The sequence below is a fragment of the Passer domesticus genome, chromosome 10, assembly GCF_036417665.1.
Source record: "Passer domesticus isolate bPasDom1 chromosome 10, bPasDom1.hap1, whole genome shotgun sequence".
Lineage (NCBI taxonomy): Eukaryota > Metazoa > Chordata > Aves > Passeriformes > Passeridae > Passer > Passer domesticus.
The window spans coordinates 36,072,370-36,097,626 of NC_087483.1; the positions used below are offsets into that span (position 1 = coordinate 36,072,370).

Genomic DNA, 25,257 nt, shown 5'->3' on the forward strand with positions numbered 1-25,257 from the left:
AGTATGATACAGTGGCAGAACCAAGACTGCTGGAAAAGCACAACTCTAATTTAATTTTTTATGTGTTTGCCCTATTGGCCTTTCTTACCACATGAATCAGTGTACAGCTATGACTCAAACTGAGTTAAAAAGTGAAATAAATAATAATAATAAAAAACTGAAATACTGCATTACTGTTAGGGAGATGTCACTAATAGTTTTGTAATAAAATTCTTCAAAATTGTGTTGCTTGCATCATGTTCTGTTTGATTCCAGCATGTAAATTTTTTACAATGCTTACTGTAAAAACACTTTCCCACATTTATCCTTGTTTTGGAGTTACATTTACCAAGTTTTGAAGCTCTGGCAATAGATAAGCTTCTCTGATGAAAATGTGAGGCATCTCTGCAACTCAGAAGAAACCAGGATATCTCCCTCTTGTGGTTTCCTAGGCAAACAGCCTCGACTCCCTCTGTGGGCTCAGAAGTGCCTAAAGAAGTGTTTTCTCTCAAATATCAACAAATTTTAAGTAATTCCAGTCACTACAGAAAGTGTTCTTCCTAGAAAGAATGAGAAAGAGATTGTTTTCACTTTATTTTTATCTACATGGTATTTTCTTGCAGAAAAACCACAGAGACTGAAAACGCAGTGCTGACTCCTGAATAGCACCACCTGCAAGAAAGTGGGGGGAAAAAAGTTACAGAACAAAGTAGATGAACAAACCCAACAGTGGAGCAGCTGTCAGGCTTCTCTAGGTAAGTGCTAGCTAGCTGAACACACAAACTGCAGCTCTAAAATGCTCACACTTGAGTTACACAAAGCACATTACATCTCTACCTCACAGACCAACCTCACTCCTCAAAAGCCACAGCGGATATGTAGGGACCCATGCTCAGAACTTCCCGTGTCATGAGATTAACAAGTCTGACACCAACATAAAAAGAAATTTTGTGCCTTTATTGGAATGGTGTTAGGCTTTAAATACACCAAATTTTGATAACCTGATTATTTGGTTTAATTAGAAATGACACTACAGAACTGCAATACTGGTCCAACAGTCTTGTCTTTACTTCTTTTTTTTTCTTTTAAAGCAAGAGATAGTATGAAAATGCACCAAGTAATCAGAAAGCACTAGCAGGCATTGGTTAATCCAAGATAGTAGCTTCTTAGTTCCAAAAGCACTCGCATTGTATGGAACCCAGGATTTAGACTGGTCATGATTTGCAAGAGCTAGTTGCATGAGTCATGACTTTTTTTTCTTTTTTTTAATTTAAAGTTGGTCACTGGTAAATTTTTTTTCCTCAAATATTACAGTTTCTTTTATTCATATTTTTCCTCAAAGTATAAAAAAGTATGAAATATAAACAAGCTCCTGTATTGCACCCATGAAGGGGTACAATGGAAGCATTAGAGAGCTGACTATCTACACACCATCAAATCCCATCAAATCTTGGATAATTCATTAATATACAAAATATCAGGGCACAGAAAGAACTAAAATCCACTTTGTTTTTGTTTTGTTACGCACAGGTTCAAATAATCAATCTAAAGAAAAAACGTGATCATTTTGGCTTTCCACTACATCCGCATGTTGAGACACTTATTAAAATGATCCTGCTTAATTGTGTTTGGTCTTTTTCTTATTGTCAAGTCATGTTTGTTATCTTAATACCAGCCATCAGACAAACAAGTAATCAGAAAAGACTTTTCCTCCTCCCCACTTCCCCATCCCTGACCCCTGCAGGGTCAGCTTTAAGACATGACTCCAAACACAGGGTTGTGACGACAGATGCTAGGGCCAATCTCTTCATAATCTTTTTTGGTATGGCATACTTGGTAGAATTCAGGCTGTAAAGGGAAGGAAAAAAACATTAGTGTATGGTATAGACACCTTATTTTAACAATATTAACTTTTATGTAGCTAGTGGTAAAAATCAGAGCACAGAAATCCTAAAATAAACTTACATCATGCGTGGCTAAACACCAATGCAAAGAATATATTCTGCCACAAAACTAATATTGCACTATTTAACAACTCACACAAAGCTTTCATTCAGATTTCTTTTGCTCTTCCAAGTCTTTAAGGTCTAATGCAAAAACAGGGAAGATATATTTACCACCTGAAGCCTATCAGATATTCCCCAATCACATTTCATATACAGTGAAGGTGAGATGAGAGCTCCAAAAGCCAAATCAGAATGGCTCAAACATGCTCAGCTTTACAGCTAAACTCACTGTGGAAGCCAGCATTGATCCTCCAAACCAGACTGCATATCTCTGCATATGGTGTGTAATGACCTGGACATCAATGGGCTTCGGCTGCAGAAAAGAGGAGAGAAAAGCAACACATTAAAAGTCACTTCTGCTGGTAAGAAACAGATCTAGTTTTACAGGAGTGTATATACCAAGTTTACTTTTCATAAAGGCTGTGCATGTAAATTTACATTTATGGCACCAGACTTCCCCTTGTACAATGAAGAATAAGAAACAGCTCCTGCTTATGGATAAGTTACCTGCTTTATCAGAAATACTTCCATTCACACCCATTTATTTTCTCACTATGTTCTGATTAATTTCTTAATGGATAGATTAATTTCTATTTATTTATGCATTTATAAGCACTGACCCATACTACCTAAACTTTTTAAAAAGCCACACTTTAGGAAGGTAATTTCCAAGTTTCATGTGATTATTCTAACAAAGCATCAGTTGCAGATTGGAAGTTTACCCAGGATCAATACAGTCAGTCATGCTTTTCCAAACTACAGCACTCATTCCAGTCAGCCATTCCCTTTCTTCCCATAGGCACACAAGCTATTCCTTACTCATGCCAATCAACGTTACCAGTGTAACAGTTTCACAATTTATTTTTTCAGCCCAACCTGCAGAAATTTGAAACAGTATCTAAAGATGTTCTGTAACACCTTTGCAAAACTCCTGCCAGTGATTCTTTGCCATGCCTGGTACTTAGAACAGAAGAATCACACCCCATTTCCTTAAGTGGTACAAGCCTAGTGAAGAAAATAGACACTAAATGATACTTCTTGGGCCAGAGAATTGTGTATTACTGAAATTTAAGAGTTCTTTACACAACATATCATAAAGCCCTGCTGGGGTTTTAAAGGATTGTTTGAGCTCACCTAGCTAGATTTCTACTACAAAATAAATGAGGAAAATCAATTTCCTTTAAAAGGAAAAAAAACCCACAATTTTTTTTTCTCTGCAGGTCTTTTCTTCATGCAGAGACAAGAGAAAGATGCAACAGTTAGGTCAGAGGTCTGCAGTGGAAAGAGCACAAATTAAGGATGATGCAGTTTAGTAAAAACATGAAGTCCCTTATAGGATTGTAAGATAATTGAGGTGGGAAGGGACCACATCATGTCTCTGGACTGGCCTCCTGCTCAAGCAGGGTAAGCTACAAAGCCAGAGGAAGGTATTTAGGGTTTTATCCAGCTGAACCTCAAGATCAGTAATCTCCCCACATGTACTGAGGCGCTATCAGGAGTCCCAAAGCCTTCCCCTCTCTAATCAAGGCTCCCTCATTCCTCACAGGACACGTGCTCCTGACTCTCCTGGTGGCTCAACAATGAGCTCAATTCATTTCTCTTATCTTCAGGCTCAAGAGACTGAGCACAATGAGCTGTAACTGATCAATAAACACCAAGCACAAAGACAGCTGGAGTGGCTCACTGCTGGTATGTGATCAGTGTAATGGACGAACCTCTGAACAGCCTCTGTAAGAATATCAAGTAAGATAAAGCCATTTCAACAAAGAGCACGCGTTGCAAGATGTTATTTGCACATTTTCCAGGTAACAGATGCTTGTTAGGTGCAAGAGCTGCACAAACCAACCTTCAGTCTGCCACCACTAAGTTCTTCACTAAGTTTCAGCCTGGCATCAACAGTCCTTTTCAAGTCTCGCTGTAAACGGCGCCCGAAGTCCCTGAACATGGTTGAGCCTCCAGAGAGGACAATATTCTGTTTTTAATTAAAAAAAATTGTTAACCACGTCTGAAAATGCAAGTCTCCACATTACCTAGTTCCTAAATTCCAAATATCTAAATACAGTTTTAAAAGTTAGTTAGCAGATATGCTTTTACTCTAAATTATCTAGCATACAAGCATGACACAACATGAACTCACCAAGAGTTTGACACATTAAAATTGTCTTTAAAATCCATTTATATCTTATTACATCTCACTATTTTTGCTCAGTTTTTTGTTTCCCTAATGAAAAAGCACATTCTGAAAACGTCTAAGTGAACAATAAACCCTTCTGCATATTGGATTAATTTCTAAGAAAACAGTTAATTTTGCTCACTTGGGATTGGTTTTTAAGAGTTTCATGTATGTACCTTGATAAAAATAACAATTCTTCTAAAACCCATATATAAAAAAATAAACATTATCTCTACTGACCTTATATAGAGGACGTCTAACATCAATGGGACAATTCTGAATAACTTCATCTACTACTTCTGAGATTGGTTGTGTGAAGTCAGGATTAGCAAACTGCAATCAGGAATAAAATCAAGTCAGGTCACTGTGGAGGACCACACATTGCAAAGGAAAAGAGGAAAAAAAGAAAAGAACCATTATGTTATACTAGAGATATCACAAAAACTAATAATGGAAACAGTTGTGAAATATTTTTGCTGCCATTTTAGGTGCTTTGTGTTTTAACCTGGATTTGTATAAACATTAGTAGCAATCAAGAATCAAAGCACACTGACATACAACAGCAGCTAGTATCTATTAATAAATAAGAAGAAAAATAAGTAAAGATTATCACTTCTTTACAATTTTGCAAATAGGATTTCTCTGCTATCATCTAAAAGTCTAGACATTTCAAATCAACTTACCTCAGGATGGAAGAAAATCTCTGGCCCCAGGAATCTCTCGTAACCAACATCAATGGTAAATTCTTTCTTTGAGATAGCATTAATTCCAGTATATTGTTTAATCCACTTTGTACCATCTGTGTCATACTTGTTAAATTCTTTTACTAAGTCAGGGCAAACATAACTAAAGCGCTCCTGAAAATTGAACAGATACAGTTAGAACTAGCAAAAGTATAGAAAACTGGTAAGAAATTTTAAAAAAATGTAGTAATTTAAACTTTTAAGAGTAAGTATTAAATTGGCAGATAAAGAATAGGCCTCAAAACAGCTGAACTGACATTTACTGTACACAGGTAGATAATGGCTCTGCTACTACAGATCATTTCTGTGCAGTACTGAAGACTCTGGCTGAGCTAAATTACTTTTCTTCTACTTTTCCCCTAAACTTCCAAGATTGTAAGAAATTAATTCTGAAATACATTGAAGAACTGCCAGAGAAACAAAATTGAAGTGTACTTTAAGCTGAATGTCTTTCAGAATAGCTTTGTTCTCTGTGTAATGTGTATTACAAAAAAGAATACATTAATATTCAGAAAGAATATAAGAGCAATTACAGCTCTTTATATGACACATCCAGCCAACAGTATTTCCTACAGAACATTGCAATAATAATAGCAACAGGATAATAACAACAATAACGATAATGGAGGAGAAGAGAAAGGGGAGACAACAGGTGAAGAGTGAAATTCCAGGCCAGACTGAGCGAGTATAACCCAACTGTAAACCCTGTTATTTCATGTTATTACATTAACACATTTTTACATTACTTAGAATCAGAGCCCCATTGCTCAGAAGCACAATTACTTTCAGATAGTCATGTACTTTAAAACCAGATACCAAGTTGTGATATAAAATAACTTTAAGACCTGCAATGTTCACATTACCTTCACTGCTTTAGCTGTTTCCAAGGATTGTTCAGGAGGAATTCCTACTTCTCTCTCCCTCAGCAACTGCTGAATGAAGTATGTGATATCTCTGCCAGCAATTGGAATGTGTTTGATACAGCTGCCAATCACATATCCTTCAGCCTGTACACAGAATTAATGGGGACAAAGGTACTGATAAGAACTATTTTCACCAAAGCTCAGAGGGAAAGAGAAAGGCGTGGAGTCTCAACTCCTACCCACTACCTGTGATTCTGAGGCTAAAGCCCTTTAAAACTGGCTCAGTTAATTACCACAAATCCAATTCTTCACAGTATAGCCTTACTTTACTTTGCACAGCATTGGTTCATAATTCTTACAGGGTTAGAAGGAACAGAAAGGTCACTAGTACATAAGGCAGACAAATCACTATACTCACTATTCCTTGGCCTTTATTTTCTCTTCAAAATGAGGTTACTCTTACCAAAAAGGTCAAGGAACCTTTTCTGGTGAAATATTATTTTAGAATAACTGATGTGGCCCTGCAGTCACAGCCACTGATGTAAGATGTTATAATCCACAAGAACCAAAATTAATTTTCTGAAAGCAGGGAGAAAATGCATCATTTCAGGACATTAATTGAGGCTGCTCAGAACATCAGACTGGCCCATCCTCATCCTTGTACCTTCACAAGCCCTGGGGACATCCTGGGGACCAGTATGAATGTATTAAAAACATCTGGTCTAAACAAAGAAACCAAGTGTGCAAGGTTGGCCTTCAACCCAGCAGACCTGCTAAATCCAAAGAGATATCACAATCATAAAATGCTTAAATTTTCATATCTCATGTTCATACAAAAATGTCTTACTAACACAGAAAATAGTGTCATAAAAAAAAAAATCTACCACTACTTCACTACAGAGAAGTGTTTGTTAATTCCTTTTTATTTATTTTATAACAGAAATGGTAGAACATTGTTGACAATTTGTTCAAGATGTTTAAAAATTTCAGAAGTAAATGACATTCTGTAAAAGAGGTTAATGCTTCAAATGATATAGACTACCTACTCTTATTTCAACTAAAAAAAATCTAACCCACAAATCAGGAAAAGTTCAACTCTTAAAAGATGTTCTATAGAAGGTCTGAGATGTCAATTGTTTCCTAAGTCTTATTAAAAATGCACTAACTTGGATGAACAGTATGAACAAAAATTTAGCCACTATATTCCCCCAAAGTTAGTAAGAAAATGCTACATGACAGTGCATATTTGACCACCATCAATGCCAGTGATTTAAAAAATTAATGTTACTGTGGCATGATAAAGCTTTGTATAGATTTTTGTCTTAAAAATTGTAATCTAACTTCATTCTGAAAATACAAATATATCTGGTACACAGACATGAATTTAATTCCCCCAAGAAAGATGGGCAACAATTTGACAGTAAGGAAAATTACTGCAGTTCTAGGTGTTCATTATTTAACAAAACATCACACAATCATCCAAGTTTCTGCTTTAGCAACTTGATGTATTGGAACAGATATTCAACACTAAACAACCCTAGGGGTTGTTTTCATCCAGTCAAGCAGGAACTTTGCCTTTGCTTGTATGGCTGAAGCACTACTAAATACTGGGAACAGATAAAGAAAAACTATAAACAATACTACATCTGCCCTCTAATACTTTGCATTATTTCTACTTTATATATAATGGACTGAGCTAAATGAAAATAAGAAGTCAAACTTTTTGTACTGACTACTGTAAAGAGCCTATTCATTCTTACCAGCAAGCCAAAATGTAAATGTGCTAAAGCAATTTCACTCATCACTTAGCATGGCCTTGGCAGTTCACCTTTTAGGTAAGTCACTGAAAGACAATTAGCCCTGCCAAACTCAGGGTTACAGAGAAGTTAAAGAGTTTCTGCACTACAAAATTAACCAAAACTCACACCCACAGCCCTGGGAATTATCTGGCATTTTTGAAGACTCCTGTCTATACTTCAGTGTGCGTAGGTGGACACTTAGAGAACTTAGAGGACAAGTAATTCTGCACTGAAGCTGTAGGGTAGCTTTGAGGCACACTTACCACAGGAATCACATGAGTGACACCATCTCCACTGTCTATAACTGTGCCAGTCAGTGTTCGCTCTCCTACTTGCCTCGATGTCCAGGAGGCAGCTAAGGCAAGGACAGCCTTGGGGAAAAAAAAATACACTAAAATCAAATATTGGCAAAACATCTGCCTGCAGACCTCACTTCCCATCACTCCTCCCAAGGACAGAGACTGGCACCCCCACGGTAATTTACAGCATGGAAACTGATTTAATAATATTATATATGTCTATACAACAGCTTGGAAAAAAGAGGCTGAAAAATTTAATTTTTGATACTTGCCTGGTATTTTTTCAGCCATGCTCAAACATAGTTTTTCATTACTTCATACTGAAAGGGATTCAGTTCTTGGATTAATAGAATTATTATGATGTGGTGTGGTTTTTTTATTTACTTATGATGCAACAGATACCATACTCTGCTGCAGAGGCAACAGAGGAACAGTATCCACTAACCACCCACAGAATCAAAGCATGTCAAACATGCAGTGCTGGAACTGCCAACCAGAAGGACATAAACATAATCCAAACACCACTTACACAGTTTCTGCACAGTGAAATTAGCTTTAGCCCAAGGAAAAATACTGCAGCTGTGTCTTTCCACAGCCCTCCCCTTACCTGAACAGCAATATATAGCCCTGGAACGTTGAAAGACTCAAACATGATTTCAGCAGTATATTCTCTATTTTCTGGAGTATTTAATGGAGGCTCAGTCTGTGAGACACAAAAAAAAAAAACACACATACACACACACAAAAATAAAATGTTAACTTACATTCAAAACAAACATTTAACTTTAAAAAAAAAAGAACCACCAACTCCTAAGTTTTAGGATGAATCATTCAACAAGAACAGCATGTAAAAATAGTAATGGACCAAGGGTGCTTTTAAGAATTTAAGCAAATTGCATTAAAAGAAAGAAAAACAAAAGGGCAATAAAAACTGCATCAGTTACTGCTTAAGAAATTACGTCCTTTGTGGGCTGGTTAGCACATTACAACTTTTGATTTCACTTGAAAGAATCAAGGACTATCAAAATATGGCAAAGGATGCAGTTTAGCACACTTAAAGAATGACATTTTTTAGATTTCTCAGTGAAAAGAGCTGTTTTCCTTCAGAAGGCAGCCACTGTAACACAAGTTGATAAGCTCAGCTATAGGAATGTACTCAAGTGAGAAAAGCTGAACATAAACCATGCCATAATAGTGTCCTATAGCTCTCATTGAAATATCAAACATACTCAAGGCTCTACTCTGAAGGAGATTTTGGGTAGTGCTAAAGAATACTTGAGAAAACAAAACATCATTCTTCCATTGCAGCAACTGTGTAACAGGAGGGTAAAAAGAGGAGGGAATCAGATTCCTCACAAAGGTGCTGGGACAAGGGGCCAGGGACACAAAACTCAACTTGGGAAATCCTAAGTAGGCATTAGAAGGAAAAAAGGTAATTTATAGGGGGTCAAATACTGGAAAGGGGCCCAAGGTTGTAATGGCATTTTGATCCTTGGAAATAGTCACAGCTTGGCTGGACACAGCCTTGAGCAACTGGACCTAATTATTGCTTCAAGAAGGAGAAATTTAAATGGGTATGGCCAACACCCCTAATTCCAAACTTGGTCTATAAATATCACACTAAACCAAACTGCCTATTTCAATGACCCTAAATAAAATACTAAGGAATAGCAGATGCTTCAGAGTAACATTGACCTTAATTGAGATCTAATCAGCCCAAATATGACAATGAACCCTTCCAGTTTCACAGAAAATAAAAGACAGAAATTTACTCTCTAGATACTTCATCCAGATGGCAGTACTGTAAAAACAAAATAATTGCAATTATGTAAAGTCAAAACACAAGTATTGTTTTTATCTCAAACATATAAACTTGAGATTATTGAATTCAGTGGAGAAGGAAAATAAAGTGATGCATCAGACAATTTGGAGGGAAATGACAAGAGAACAGAAAAATGTTTGCTGTTCATACACACTGGCATTTTCAGAAAATTAAAGAACCTGGATGGCTTAAGGCAGGTCAAGAAAGCTCCAGGTAATTTATTTACTTTTGCTTTCAGAACATGCATATTTATATTTAAGAATTTACATAAATCAACACATTGTTATTCATCGTACAGTCTTAAGCAAGGCATAAATTTACCTACCAAAAGAAAATAATGGTCCTCAGGTTCTGCCCTTAAATACTTAAAGATTACTTGCTCCATAAACCTCTCCATCAAGTCCCAGTCTTCAACTATACCATGGCGGATAGGCCACTGGTTGAGAAAAATACCAAATTATAATTGGAAACAAAAAGAAAAAAAAAAAAGAAACAACCCCAGAACCAAACAAAAAAATCTGTTTTCAACTGCATTAAAAGTATATGATCTACATAGGCAATAAACCTTGATTTAGGCTTCCCCTATTCCTATGTAACACCTTTTCAAAACTCTGATTCCAACCCTGAGTAGCAGAGACAACACAATGCATTTTTCCCAGTACAGCAGAATGGTGGCACTGGGATAAACCAAAAGTTCTCCAGCCCAGTGTCCCACTCTGATGCTGCTGACAGAAGCTGCCAAGGAACAAGGGAATGTGGTATTTCCATTTAACACCCACTCAGCCTCCTTTCACTTATGAAGGAATATATTTATGTTATATATATAAAAACCAGTGTTTTGCAAATTCCCACAGGCTCCCCAAAATCACAAAACTAATACCAAAGCTTGTTTTCTATTTAAACAGAGTTAATAAATAAGTACGATTTAAGTTATTCAAAAAGCATTCTTAACATTATATTTAGTGTACATGTGACGCTTGCTAAACAGGATTAAAAAATTATCTTTAAAATTTTTCTTAATACCTTGGTTGCATAAGTTGGTTTTTCTATTGCTTCATCCCCAATGAAGAAGTCTAAATCATCCACACCTTTCAAAACCCTCCTTTGTGCTTGATCCACCACTTTTGCTGACTCTTTGATAGCAATACCTTCAACAGAGAACACAAACATTATTTGAAGTCCTATATCCTGCACTAAAAAAAGAAAACCTACACTGGAAAAACAGACACACTGATCACAATCATCCTTTGTTTCAAGTGTAACTCAGAAAAGCTACATAGAATGTAGATAATTTGACCTCCAGTAATGGGTAAGCATGGTAAGGACTTAAAAAGTAACACAGTAACAGACTTAAATACAAATTTAATTATTAGACACCCAACATGCAATCAGAAAATAAAACATACTCTGAAACACTAAAATAGGATATCCCTACACGTCTTTTCATTCAACAAATATGTCATTTTCTGAACACTCCAATAACAATAACCATTTTAAGTATTATTATTAGTGTTGTTATTATTTTTAAAAGAATCACTCCCCAGCCATCAGGGCTGCAGATCCAGCAATATCTGCTGTATTATTTAAAATCTTTAAATGGAATCCTTTACACAGATGAGGAAATTCATATATCCAAGCAGCATTAAATCAGCCTCAACTGTCCTAAGGCTGTGCTCCAAAAGCTCGTTCAATGGCAGAAATATTTTTTCTAGTTCTCACCTTCAGCAAGAAGTTATGTTTGGTCATAATTAAAGATTTTAAAAGTTATGAAAACAGCTGCAGTCTCAAGCCCAGCAGCCAGGGCAGCACAGCTACAGGACCTGGAAATCAGCAGCTGGAGAAGGGATAAAGCACCCCGAGCTCAGGGATCCCCCTCCCTTCCCTTCCCACGCTGAGCAACACAGGCAGGGCCAGAGGAACCAACAAGCTGAGCGTTGTGAAAGACTGAACAGGATGGAACAGAAGTCATTATTTTGAGCTCCTCAGGAAGAAAACTGAATCATACTGCAACTTCTGTAGCTGCTTACAGGAGAGCAGAGAGGAAGCAGAAGGCTGGGGGAAGCCAAACAGAAGGGGGGTAGATGAGAAGCAGAAGCTAAAATCACAGGGAAGGAAATGTCGCAAGGCAGGTGCTTGCTGCAAGTGAAGAGAGGAACCTTGACAAATATTTTCAGGTCACTGTTACAGAGCTAACACATCTGGGGGAATTATTTTGTCCAGATGTGTCTTATCCTCAAGAACTTTCAAGTAAAATCCAGCACTTGCCACAGGATTATACCAACTTTCAAACCCGACTGGTTTCATCCTGTTACAAGCCTAAAACAAGATGGGAGGTCTCCAATATTTTGCTTCCCTCAAGGCCAGCTTGTTCAGCGCTGCTTTTGAAAGGTAGAAACTAGGAACAAACAACCTGAATCATATCCTGAAAACATAAACAAGAACATAAATCTTGCTGAAACCTCAGCTGATGTGCCTGAGGATGGGCAGCACCCCAGCAATACTCAGAGCAATTGCCTTTGGTTTGCTTGGCACAAGAATTAAGAGCTTTTAGGAAAAAAAAAATAACATCCTTGCATTGAATCAATTTTTGTGCTGACACTACTCAAGCCAGTTTTTTCTTTTAGAAGTAAAAAAAAAAAAGCCATCAGCTATCACAGATAAACTGAAATAAAGAAAAATCAAGGGAACTACAGGGTAAGGGAAAGAAGGTGACTCCCATTTTAACAAACAGCAGGAAAAACCTGCTTAAGTGAATAAAAATCAAATAAAATTAATAATCTAAGATCTAAAAAGCAGCCAGGGAAGAAAGCAGTGAACCCAAGCAGCATCAAAAAATTGGCTCAGTATATTCTCATTTACTTCATTTTCATGTAAGCATTTCTCATCCCTACAGAAGCATATTCAGAATAAAATCAAGAACACCTCATAAGGAGATAAAAATTTGTTAAGAGCAGGAGTGAATAAGATAAGCTACAAGTGAACAAGGCACAAGGAATGCTGCTCAGACCTGTTTAACAGCAAACATTAATTTTAGAGAATCAAACTGATAAAATGCCACTGCTGGAAGTCCAAGGAGAAACCAAACCATTTTTCCACAGGGAATAACATTAAGGAAATTATAGACACCAAAGTGCTTTTTTGTAACATTTTACTTTGAAACTAGGTACTGCTGTACCCTATTTTTGTTTCTCTAATGTGGATTAACCCGGCGCTATTTTGTTTCATTCCAGGCAGAGGATTAACACAAACTCATGCTGTTACTGTAATTATCTAGTTTGGATTGCAGCACAAATGAGAAAAATGCCTTTTTTTATTGAGAGAATTGCAGCCAAGGGTCATTTCAGCTGCAGGAGCATCAAGACTGAGCATCCTTTTTTCCATATCCCACACTGCATTAAAAGGCCATCAAAAAAAACCTCATTTCATCCCTTTCTCTTCAACTTTAATAACATCCCTGTTGGACAAATTTCTCTGCTTAATGATCTGACAGGTCATTTAATTTTCAATCTTTAAAATATGATCTTTCTTCTTTTTTGAAACAAAAAAGTGGTTTTCAGATTAAATAACCAAATCTAAACATGCAGAAAAAGTATATAAACTTTGTTTCTGAAATTAAATAACTACTTGCCCATTTATATTTTAAGAAGTGATACAAAGTTTAAAGAGCACTGTAAGCATTTTTTCAACATTTAGAAACTTCTAGTATCTAATCTTAAACTAGCTTTTGTGTGAAAAGCAAAACTGTTGTGTTTTATATGACGCTGAAATAAACTTAATGAAGTTAATTTGGAAAACTAAATAATCTAAGAAATAATTATTAGAAGCCAAAATAGAAGATACAGAATGGACTCTCTGAATGCATTCTCCTGTTCTCATAGAAGTGAATTAGCCTTATCTTTTTATGAAAATTACTTTTTGAAGCACGTTTCATTGAAAAATCAGCACAGAGCCTGAACTTCCAAGTTTATTTCACAGCGACTGCACTGAAGTAGTATTACTCTTCCTGTTGTATTTGCAAGGAAAACTGGGCGTGCTAATTATTCCTTTTCACCAGGATGTAATCCATGATTACTTTGGCACAGATGAACAATGAGGAACTGCCAAGTGGTGCAGGAGGTCAAAAGGTGAAGCATTGCTAAGGGAAGCCGAGTGAGCTCCGCTCTCTGGAGCAGAACTGAATCTCTTCAAGTGGGAGAAACAGTTCAGGAGCCAGGGAGCAAATCTATAAGCTGTTCTACGTGGGGGGAAAAACTGACACGGTTTCTTGTGACATTTGCAAAATACAGTAAATTAACATCGCTGTAATACTGACAACTTCCAGGCAAGCAGACCATTTTAAACCCTAGAGATATTAAATCATACAATTTTAATTTTTTTCCAGTTATAATCAACTCAACGTTTTACTAGATAAATCACTAAACAAGGAAAAAAACTATTAAAAGGCAGATGTAGCCATGCTACTGGATTTTTACATTATTTCAATGTAAAAAAAAAAATTAGCTTCAACTATTAGTATCCTTTTTTAATAAATATATATCTAAACTGAGTATCTGTAGCAAAACAAAAAAGCCACATTCTCTGTGTCATCACTCAAGAGATCAAGTAATAATCTTTTAATATTGTTTTTTCTGTTGGTTTTTTTTTTGTTTGCTTGTTTTTTTATGGCATGTTACAGAATGTGCAAGAGTAACTTTAGCATTGATACACAAGTAACAAATACTTACATGAAGGGATAATGAACTGGGGTTCAGTATTACCCGCATATCCAAGCTTTGTATACCTGTTGAGGCAAAAAAAGATTTGGTTGCGATATTTAATACCACAAATAACAAAGATACCTGCTTTTTTAATGAACAGACCCCTGTTCCCACATCAGAAGGACACCACACTGACTTTCCTATAAAAATAAACAAGGCAAATAAGAATTTCTTTCTTTTAAAGTATAAAACAATGCTCCCTGCCACAGATCAAGCATCACTGCTAACTTCCACTCTAATAACATTTTACTAAGGAACACAAAGTATGTAATTCCATCTATCAATGTTTAGGAGTGTAATTTTTGGTCCTCCCTGCTCAGCAGCGAGCATCTCCATTGAAATATTTTCATATAGCTAATGCTGGTGGTAAAAGTGCTTTTGTAACTCCACTATAGGGGGAAAAGCTGCCCTGCCCATGGACTGCCAGCAGGGCATGAGGCAGGCTGGTCATCCTCGTGTCACAAGCAGCTGATAATGCCAAGTCCTGGCAAAAGCCATTCCATTTCACAAATGGAAAACAAGTCTCAAAATGTGTCTTACAAGAGTAAAGAAAGCAAGGGGAAAATAACTCCATGCCTTCACCCAGTCTCCAGAATGTGCTATGGTTATATACATTATCTTCATTATCACGATTCAAGAAAACTGAAGAAATTAACAAAGTATTAATGAACAATAACTTCAAAACTCAGGGTACCAAAACCAGCTGCTAGAAATGCTGTCACCAAAGCAGCACAGGCAAATTCTAAACCGTGCAGACCAAAATGCACAGCTCTAGCTCAAGAGTTAGAGCTTACCCACATGTTTCTAACAAACACAGACGTGACAAAGTTCTCATTTTATTTGAGTGCAGCTGCACTGAATTAGCACCATCAGCAAAGGCATGAAGGCTGTAGTAGCACCTCCACAGCTTTCAGCACTCTGACGTAAAGCTGGAAGATCTGAGGAAGTGTAAGGCAGCAGTAACTCTCCCAAAGCATAAATTCAAGGCAGTGACAGAGGAGGAGGCTGGGCTGCCCAGGCTGGGAGGGGAGTGCTGCTGCAGCAGCTCTGGGTGCCATGGCTCACACAGCAGTGAGCAGCAGCACCCACACAATTTCCATCACTGATGCTAATTGCACCCATCAGCACCGGCAAGAGACCAGATCCTCACAGGGAAGGTGGGCTGCTCTCTGAATAACAAAGTGGTTAGCACAGGACCTCATCTCACACCACAAATGCTTTGCAGGAGATGTATTTTCAAAGCTGTAAACCCGATCTTGTGTGTAACACACTGTAACAGTTGTGAGTAACCATGTACAGAAACTTGACTTCATACCAATCAACAGGAATGTTTCATGACAAAAAAAACTTTGCAGGCAGAAGACGACAAATAATGAAAAAAGCAACTAAATATCAGAAAGAACTTCACACCTCATGAAGACATTAGGCACTTTATGTGCCTCAACTCAGGACACACAACTTGGATTTTGCTCATTGAAGTTTGATTTTCTTCTTAAAGATCTACTTCCCGAAAGAAATATCAAGAATTTCACAAACTGGTGCTTCTTTAACCTATCACAACTGTTCACTGTATTTATAGTGTTTTAAGAGGCTTTTAGTGCCACAATTACTAAGTAATTTAGTAATTTTTACTAAGCAAACCAGCAAATACTGACTCACTCCCTCTACCTTCCCCTGCAAACCAGAACTGTGGCATGGAGGTTGTAAAGCTAAATCCACACAAGAACTTTGGAGCCTGAATGCTGCGTAAAGCTACAACTAGATTAGAAGTGTTTTTTAACAGTTCAGAAAGTTAAAACTGTTTGATTATTAAACTCAGTATTCCAAAGAAAGCAAAAACTCAACTGTTGCAGGTAACTGGCAGCTTAGTTGCTTGTGGGTGGGAGTTTGCCCAGCACACACACAGCCAGGAAGACTGAAAGAAAAATAATCTCATGAAAGATGCATTTTACATAAAAAGAGCGTATTCAGACATAAAATCAGCGTATATAAAAATACTATGGCCTACTCAGCAAGAAGTGTACTGATTCAAGGAAAAAAAAATGTTGCATTTTTAGGCTTCCAAGAAAAGAAAGGGGAAAAAAACCTGCATGATGTCTCTGAGAATTAGAGCATTGTACCAGCAAGTCTCCTGTGCAGCGTCCTACCCAACACTTCACATCTCTCATGTACAAGACTTCCCTGCATCCCTGGAACTCCAGCATTGCTGGCACATGGGCCAGGCATGGACCCCTGCTGCCCTGGGAGCCTCAGGCCCACAGCACAGCCAGGGACCATGGCACCACACATTATAAACACTAAACCTGATTTTCGTAACTAAATGCATATAGAGATATTCTTTAGTTAAAATGAAGTCTAAAAATGTGATAGGTGAGGCAAAAAGCTACGGTAAAACTGAATGAAAGTCGATAAACATCTTAATGCACAATCCAGTGACTGTGGGATTCTTTATGCAAGACTTTATTCAGACTGATCAGATCTATCACTGTCACTTGAAATATTTAAATCACATGAAAAGAAGGATACTATAGGCAATCCAGATTCCACAAGTATACAGTTTCCATAAGGAGTTCCTACATAGCAACGTGTGTCTGACTAATCAATGATTCACAGAGGAACAAGGCACACCCCAGCTTCTCCAGGACAGGAATTACTGCTGCTACAGAAAAAGAATCCTGATAGTAGAGATATCAAAAGGCAGTACCAACACTGGATTTTCCGTAAATCACCTCTGGTCTTGCTCAGAACTGAAGAGTGGCAGCAGGGACCTGCATGGAGACAGGCAGGCACACCCCATTAATGAGACATGGACTCAGCCATCCCACATGGAATTTGGGGCATTCAGCAGTAAGGGCACAAGGCACTGCACGCAGGAGTGTAATGGTATAAGCTGACTTCTATTAAAATCTGTAACACAGAACTGATTTACAAAATCCCAAAGGTGAAAGCCTGGATTGTTCGGGTGTTTCCCTCCTATTTCTCTGTGTTCAGTTCCCTGAAGTGTTTCTGTAGGCCTAATAGCTCATTAAAAAAGAAAAAAAGGAAAAAAACCTTAAAAAACAGGCAAAAAGTTGTTGGAAAATCATGGCCTTTAGCTCAAAAAATCAGCTACAGAGTATCCAAGAGCAGTACACATTCTCTATACATATATGTATTTGGAGAACCATATACACTCCCTCCCACACTTTCTCTCAGCATACATTATATATATATATATATAGAAACACACATATATATTTACATTTTTGTAATGGACATTCATAGCACAAACAGGTTTGGGAGGGCAAGTAATGAAGGCTACTTCTGAGTTAACTCTACTAACCCCTCACCTATTAGTGAAGAAATATCTTGAGCATGTGATCACCCTCAAAAACTCACATCCTGAAACTGCACAGCAGCTCTGCACTCTCTGCCCAAAAGCTCTCTGGAAGGACAGCCAAAGGGCTTCCCACAATGTTCTCAGGAGCACTAATGGGATTTCTTACATGTGCTCTCTCACCTAGAATAGATGTTTCTGAGGCTATGACACAAAAGCAATGTCACTGGAAGGTTACTTGTGCATTAGTCACCAGACAATTTTAAAGCCAAGAGGAAACAGTGCTGAGGGTAAGAACTTGCAACAAGGATGTCATTACCAGAACCTCCATCTGCAAACCACAAACTATGACCACATGCCTTTGCTACCTGCTTTCCTACCCACAACAGAAGTCATTCTCCCGAGTTATAGACCCTAGTTCAAGCACAACTGCAATTCTAACAAAAGTGAGGAACAGGGGGACAACTGCTTTGTGGGCAATGCAGCTGTCCAGCTGCTCCTGAAGTACCACAGAGCTGGGGGGTCCAACACAAATTGTGTCATTTCTCTGACAGCTCCACACAAAGGCAGGAGTTAACCAAGCACAAGCAGACAGGAGCACTCGAGGACAAGCATCACCTGATCTCCAACTCCTAGAGCAAATCTGGGTTGCAGCCTATTCCTCAGCTGCTCCTAAAGACCTGGGCTAACAGAAATGTCATGCATTCAAAATGCACACACAAACATAAGTAAGATGTACCAGCAATGCTGGTCCCACTGGAAAGATACAAAGCAACATGAAAAACAAACAAAAGAAAAAAAAAATTTTCTGTGGGAAAAGTAAAGCAAGTGGGAGTAAAAAACCCAAAAGTGAAGGAAATCAAAATGTGCTGGTTTAGCTTCAGGGTGCATCATTAGCAAAACAAGGGCATTTTGGTCAGAGCTATTTTTTTCCCTGTTGTTCAAACTGCTCTCTTCCTGATGGTTCTGAATTACTGTTCACTGTCCGAGCCACAGTTCTGTACAAGTTCTCACTCCAAATACCTGTATCTCACCCTGCAGATGTAATGGGTTTCCCAGGCACCACAGCCTGCACAGTACACGTGTGTAACTGCTAAAATTCTGCTTTGATGTGTACCACAGCCCATACATCAAGCCCATCAAACATACCTCAACTCCCATGCAGAACACATCCAAGTGGTGATGCTCCAAGCAAGTCTAACATCCAGTGATTACATTAGGCTTTCCACAGTTAAATGCATTTATTCTTACATGTAAGCTGATACTGCCTTTTTGCAAGGTGCCACACTTGCTCAGGCAGCAGGAGATCTCTGCTCCATATCCCCTTCCATGCAAATGGGTCTGGAGCCAATCTCCCATTTCTCTTGTGAGCCTTTTCCATGTGTTTATGAACTCTCCTAAGGAAGGAGTGCTTTGCATTTCTTTACTGAAACTATGTGGAAAAAAGGCTCCAGGAAACAAGGGCCAAAGACAGAAAACAAGAGGATTGCAACACTCATCATTCAACACTCGTTCATTGCTGGCTAAATGACCTTAACTCAAAAAATTGTAATCAAGTAAAGCAGGGTATGGAAGTCACTACAGAAAAGAAGTGGAGATTCTAAGGAGAACATGCACCTGGTAATATATTCAAAAGGGCATTAAATAAATCTCATGGCAAAAACTCCAAGTTTTTAAACAGAATGGAAAGGGATTCTACTCTTCAACATCAGCTCCTTACACATGGTCTGTCCATCAAAGACTTTATCAAAAAGGGATTTCTTGTTTTAACTGGCATAGACAGGGATTATAAAATAGATACCATGCTTTTACTGTCTGATGTCTTCTGATAACAGCTACCTTAAAAAGAAGTGGAACATTTTTCAAACATGGATGAATTCCTTGTCATTATACACAGAGCCTCATAGAACTGAAAAGCCTGAACAAGCCCTTCTGTTTTTATTTGTTGCTTTTCTTCTATGATCCTACTTGTATCAGGACTGTTCTCCCATCCAGATGGGACTGATCTTCCATATGGGAAGTATTTACTTTTCAAATCTTGTAAAGAGAAATTATGAGAAAACTCCAGTGAAACAGGAAAGCTGTCTTGCCCCTTTAAAAAAGATCCCAGCTCTAGCATCAGGTGCAAACTGGTCAAGCAGCAGCAGAAGTCCCTGAAGGACTGATTACACTAGGAAAAATGGGACTTGTATTAATAAATTAGTTTACTATCTCTTTTTAAATGTCCTTCATGAAACATACAGCAGCAAGATTTTGAAATTAGCCATGTTTTCTGTATTTTACATCTTTAGTTAATATAGTTTACCTTTCACACATTACTAGTTTACATTTTTAAATAGCAGCTGCTTCTGTCAAATTTTAAAGCGTTTTTGATCAACAAGTGTTTTAAGTAGTGAAAACCAAAGAATTTGCTGTATAAATGGAAAAAATCCACAAGATTAGAAGCATTCTCAGGTAAAGAGAACTTTCTTAAATTGTAGATAAGTTACATGAAGGGATGGTAAAAGGGAGTATAGTATTTCAGTGACCTATGGGACCTCTAGGTAGCAGAGGTGTTAAAAATTTCACCATCTACAAGCTTGACCTTGGAATTAACTGTACTACTGTGTGTTTGTAACTATTATTTTACAGTATTTCCCCCCAAAAATATCAGCCCACTCAAGGAAGGGCCTTCACCTTGGCAACAAATACTTCTATGTCGCACACTGAAACTATCACAGTAAAACAAACCATAAGAAAATTGGTGAGCAATTTAATAAATGAGCTTAAAAGCATCTTCAAAGAGAAATGCTTCTAGCAAAGGTTTATTTCCTAAATAGATAAAAACTACCTTTAAAAAAGGCTGATTTATCTCCAAAGGCATCTGTATTTTTGGGTGGAAATTTATCCAGTGCTGCTTTTCATCAGCAGCTACCTTTACAACTCAGAGCACAGACAAGTGCACTGCTTGCTAGTAAAGTCCAGCTAAAATGGGGAGTGAAAACCACAAAGTCACAGCTGCACAGAGCCAGACCAGAATGACCAAGAGGAACATGGGGACAAAAGCAGCCTGTGCTGCAAGCACTCAGAATAAATTACACATGCACTTCAACCCAGGTCTCCAGGTGACATTTTTAACACCAGTCTGGAGAACAGAGGAAGCTACTGCATTGTGCTGCTTCTAATTTTACTACCCTTTGGATGGAGTAGAAGAGCAACAACTTGAAATTTTGCTTTATGTTTACTACCACCAAATCTCTGAAAATCAACCAACCCACCAAAAATGAACAACATTGGTAAGCTGACTCTGGAGAAGTTCTCCTGAAAGTAAAGAGGAAGATAAGATGCATTTATGTCCAAAAAAGTGGCTTATAATTGAGCCACAAAAAGCAGACTTGAAACCAGCCCATACTTAAAGTGTTTTCAACTAACAAAACCCAAATTCTGGCACCCTGATGATACTACCACCTGTATTTGTAGTCTTTGTCAATTTTATCTGTATTTGTAAACCCATTTCTAATATTTAATGCTGGCACATACTTTAACACAAAAGTTAAAGCTTTTCTCTGACTGCATTTTCCTCAAAATAAAAAGAGCAAAATGGCTTTGGATATTATCTTTGTACAATGAGAGTAGAGCAGTTTGTGTTGGCAAAGGCAAAATGCTTCCTTTCTACTCACTGCTTCCTTTGAGACTTCTAGACTAATTCATTTTAACAAGTGTCTTAACAGTGCCTCTGTGTTACACCGCACCCACACAGCACTCACCTATACTGATAGGCTTTTTAATAAATGTGTATTCCATTTTTCCCGGCTTTCTGAGCATTTTTCACAGCCTGCCTACTCCATGCAGTATTTCCAAATACTGAGGAAAGAATGCCCAAAAGTTTGGCAGTCTTACATGAATAATTACTTAACAGTGTAAGTTATTTAGTATGAGGGGGAGATTTATTTGGCAACTTTCTACATCATTTACCCAAAATAAGCTGAACATCAGGAGTTGGACTCAATTATCTTTGTGGGTCCTTTCCAACTCGGAATATTCTATGACTGCACAGACATTTATCAGAAAGAAAAAAATCCAAGAAAATAAATGAATTCTACATATTTTTCAACAGATAAATCAAGGAGGGATCAACTGAATGAACACATACATAACCTGCAAGTAAACAAAATCCTGCACTTGAAGAAATTAAACAGGTAAAATCTAAATCTTATGATGCAGAAAAAGCCTGACTTGAAAGTTTCTTCAAGCAAATGTAATAAGGGGCTAAAACTGTACAGTTCTTCCACATTAAAAAATAAAAAAAGGAAAAAAAGTTGAGTTTTTGTGGTTGCTATTTGCACAGTTTCAGCACTTGAGAGCTCCAGCTTTGACCCAAGAGCTGTGCAGAGGGCAGGATGAGACTGAATGGCCTGGGAGAATGGGGATGGAGGGCAGGAGCACCCAGCAAGCACCAGGGGACTGCCCCAGCATTCCCCATCTGCCCCATTACCACTTCAGCCTTTCAGCAGGTAACCAAATGCTCCATCAACAGCAGACTTGCACTAAAGCACAGATTACATATTTGTCATGTTACACCACACTTGTAATAAAAGATTGTTTCGATTACAAACAGTTGCTTGTAGAAAAAAAACTCAGCTGTGGACCAAAACGTACCAGTAAATCTTGTTTAATATAAAAAGCAGGTCTCATTTAACAGGATCACAGAGATTCTGCAGTCTGACAGTAAATATGCAAGCAGTTGTATTGTGAAAGCTCCTGCAGATGATAAACAATGTTCTGTATCTAAGGCAAGTCATGACAAAAAAAATACTAATACTGAAAACCTAGATAATAGGTATGGTGATAAGAATTACAATCTGGATTCATCCATTGATAGCATTTATTTATCAAAATAAACTATCAACCTCCTGTCTGCATCTTGCTCTCTACAGCTTGAGCATGCCAAAACACATCCTGTGCACAGCTGCAAACATTTGCACTGACCACAAGAGAATAATAAAGAGAAAAAGGAAATCCCAGAAAAAATTAAAACCGTACATTCATCTAGAGTTTTTCCGTCTAGTCTTAAAAATGCAAACCCATGATCAGAACAAAAATAAAAATATATGAATCATATTATACCCTACATTAAGTCAGTGGATAAAATGATTATTTTTTCAATTTTGGATATAACTGAATAAACAAAACTCAGCAATACATCACTAGTAGCACTTGGAAAGGATTGATGCTTCATTTTGATGGTTAAATAATCCTGCTATGGGTACTAACTAATTTGCAATCCAAATGGTATTTTTAAACATCTACCCAAGGATGATTTCTGTTAGACTGGTGCACCCAAATGTATTTTAGTTCAGTGACCAAAACCAAAAATTGAAGATTAAAGTAATAGAGATCCCTTTTCTTACATAAAGCAGAAAAGAACTTGGAATTTCCTTGGGGACAAACCCAAGTATGTTTTTATTTATTTCACCTTTGAAATTAACTTTGTCTCCCTAAAGTCTTCTAATTTTGGACAAGCATTCATATAAAGTTCTTTTAAAAGAATTTGTTTGAAATTGTTAAAACCTTTTAGCATGTTCCAAAGAAAGTCTGCAATGATGAAACTAAACGTTGAGACATTATGTTGAAACTTTCCAACTGCATGAACTAACAGACCTACTGCAAATTTCTTAGACGCGCCTACAAAACAATACAGAGCATGGATTACTACTCAGAACTGGCACAATATTTCTGAACTCATAAAAACTGTATTTACAATTAATTTAGACTAGTAAATATCCCTAGGAGTAATGCAATCAACACACTTGCTGGGCAGAAAGTCCAAGCCAGGTACTAAACAGACCAAGGGACAGGAATGGAACCTGCCCATCCCAGATACACCTCAAACCCTGCCCAGGAGCCCTGCAGTTTACACAGGGAGGTTCATTAATCTTTAACTTTACAGATCCAGCCCAGGGATGCAAGTGGGTTTGTGCTCTACCCTTTCCTCTGTATCGAGCACAAGTGAGACACAGGAAAAGAGGAGCAGAAACTGAAGGATTGCAAGGTGCCATGCATCTTGAATGGCTTCTGGAATGCACTAAATAAAATCTTTAAAAAGCATGTGTCAGTAGAAATATATGTACTCCTAACTGAACTCCTATTATTCCTAATTATATTGCACACTCTGAGCCATTTGGTGTTGCAACACTGACTGTGATGTATTAGGATCATCCAAGAGACACCACAGGTCATCATCAGCCTTCAAAGTGTCCTTGCAAAGGTTTTTTGAATGTATCAAATCAATTCTTAACCTAGTACAATTCCTTTTTCCACGTGAAGGATGAGACATTTTCCCCTCCCTCCCTAACCACACTTTAGCCACTGGCAAGCAAAAGATACTCTTAAAACCCTGGAAGAGGATTTTTTCCAAATGCCATCAAGGAAATATTTTTTCCATGCTTTCCGTATTGAAAAATGACTTCTGGGATGACACAACACAGAGAAAATTCAGCCCAAAAGAGTAAATTTTCATGAAGACTGAAGCCCATAGAAGGTCATGACAAGTTATCCAGTTGAAGTATAAACTGCAGAAATATCATGGTGCTGAAATCTTTATACTATACATAAGTTAGGCCTGGAAAAACCTGCAGAAATAAACCATGCCTGGAACATTAGGAAAAAAAAATAATTTCAAGGCACCATATAAGATACTAAAAAGTTCAAGAGCTCACAAAACAGACTGTTACTTCTCCCCACCTTGATTTTATAGCACTGGATTTCTCACCTCACAGATTTTGCTGCCTATGGAAGATTATTGCTGCCTATGGAAGATTATTGCTTTTCATGGATCTTGTACTCATTTACACTCTCAGGTCAAAACCCAGAAGAGAAACAGAATGACAATTATCCTGTCATACTTTATCACATCAGAAGACACTGAACCCACAAACACTTTGCTCTCCTTACAGCTACAAAGGTGTTGCATGAAGATTAACTAGAGCAGTAGGGTTTGTAGAGAATTTCCCCAAAGGAAAGCTCACTCAAGCCAGCTTCTGCTTCTCTGAGGTTCTGTGTGCCTAAATTTACTCTTCCTCCATTCACAGCACTGGTTAGAGAGACCAAATAGCCAAGAAACTCTGAGATATATGTGACTCATTCCAAATAACAGCTTGCAACTCCACATCAAGAAACCCTGGAAATCCTGAGCAGCCTCAATCCTCCTGGCTCTCGGCTCAGCAGGAACCCAGACTGCCAGGAGGTGGTCCAAGAAATCCTGAGTTCCCATCAAGAACAGGAAATCTTTCTCCAGTCAACCCTAAAACCTTTAATTCACCCCTAGTATGCAAGAAAGAAGTTTAAAAAAAATACATCACTTTTTGCAACCTGTGCATGGGAAATAAAAAAGGGAAATAAAAATCTTGGCAGAGGAGGAGGCAGAAAACAAGATCCATGACAACAGGTTGGGGTTTTCCACACAATCACATAACCAATTTACTCAAGAAAAAGGTTACCAATAGACATGACCCTCCCAAC

The 25,257-nt window shown here is 37.7% G+C and overlaps 1 protein-coding gene across 1 annotated transcript in view; it reads right to left on the reverse strand.

Moving 5' to 3' along the window:
• Positions 1-915: 915 nt before the first annotated feature.
• Positions 916-25,257, reverse strand: part of ACTR3 (actin related protein 3) — a 28,497-nt gene continuing 4,155 nt past the window's right edge. The window contains exons 2-12 of the mRNA XM_064435165.1: positions 14,409-14,464; positions 10,708-10,832; positions 10,010-10,120; positions 8,470-8,565; positions 7,827-7,934; positions 5,765-5,908; positions 4,842-5,015; positions 4,399-4,491; positions 3,832-3,957; positions 2,215-2,298; positions 916-1,827 (exon numbers count right to left, since the gene is read on the reverse strand). Of these exons, the coding sequence (XP_064291235.1) occupies positions 1,732-1,827; positions 2,215-2,298; positions 3,832-3,957; positions 4,399-4,491; positions 4,842-5,015; positions 5,765-5,908; positions 7,827-7,934; positions 8,470-8,565; positions 10,010-10,120; positions 10,708-10,832; positions 14,409-14,464 (1,213 nt within the window). The 3' untranslated portion in view covers positions 916-1,731. The remainder of the gene's footprint in view (positions 1,828-2,214; positions 2,299-3,831; positions 3,958-4,398; positions 4,492-4,841; positions 5,016-5,764; positions 5,909-7,826; positions 7,935-8,469; positions 8,566-10,009; positions 10,121-10,707; positions 10,833-14,408; positions 14,465-25,257) is intronic.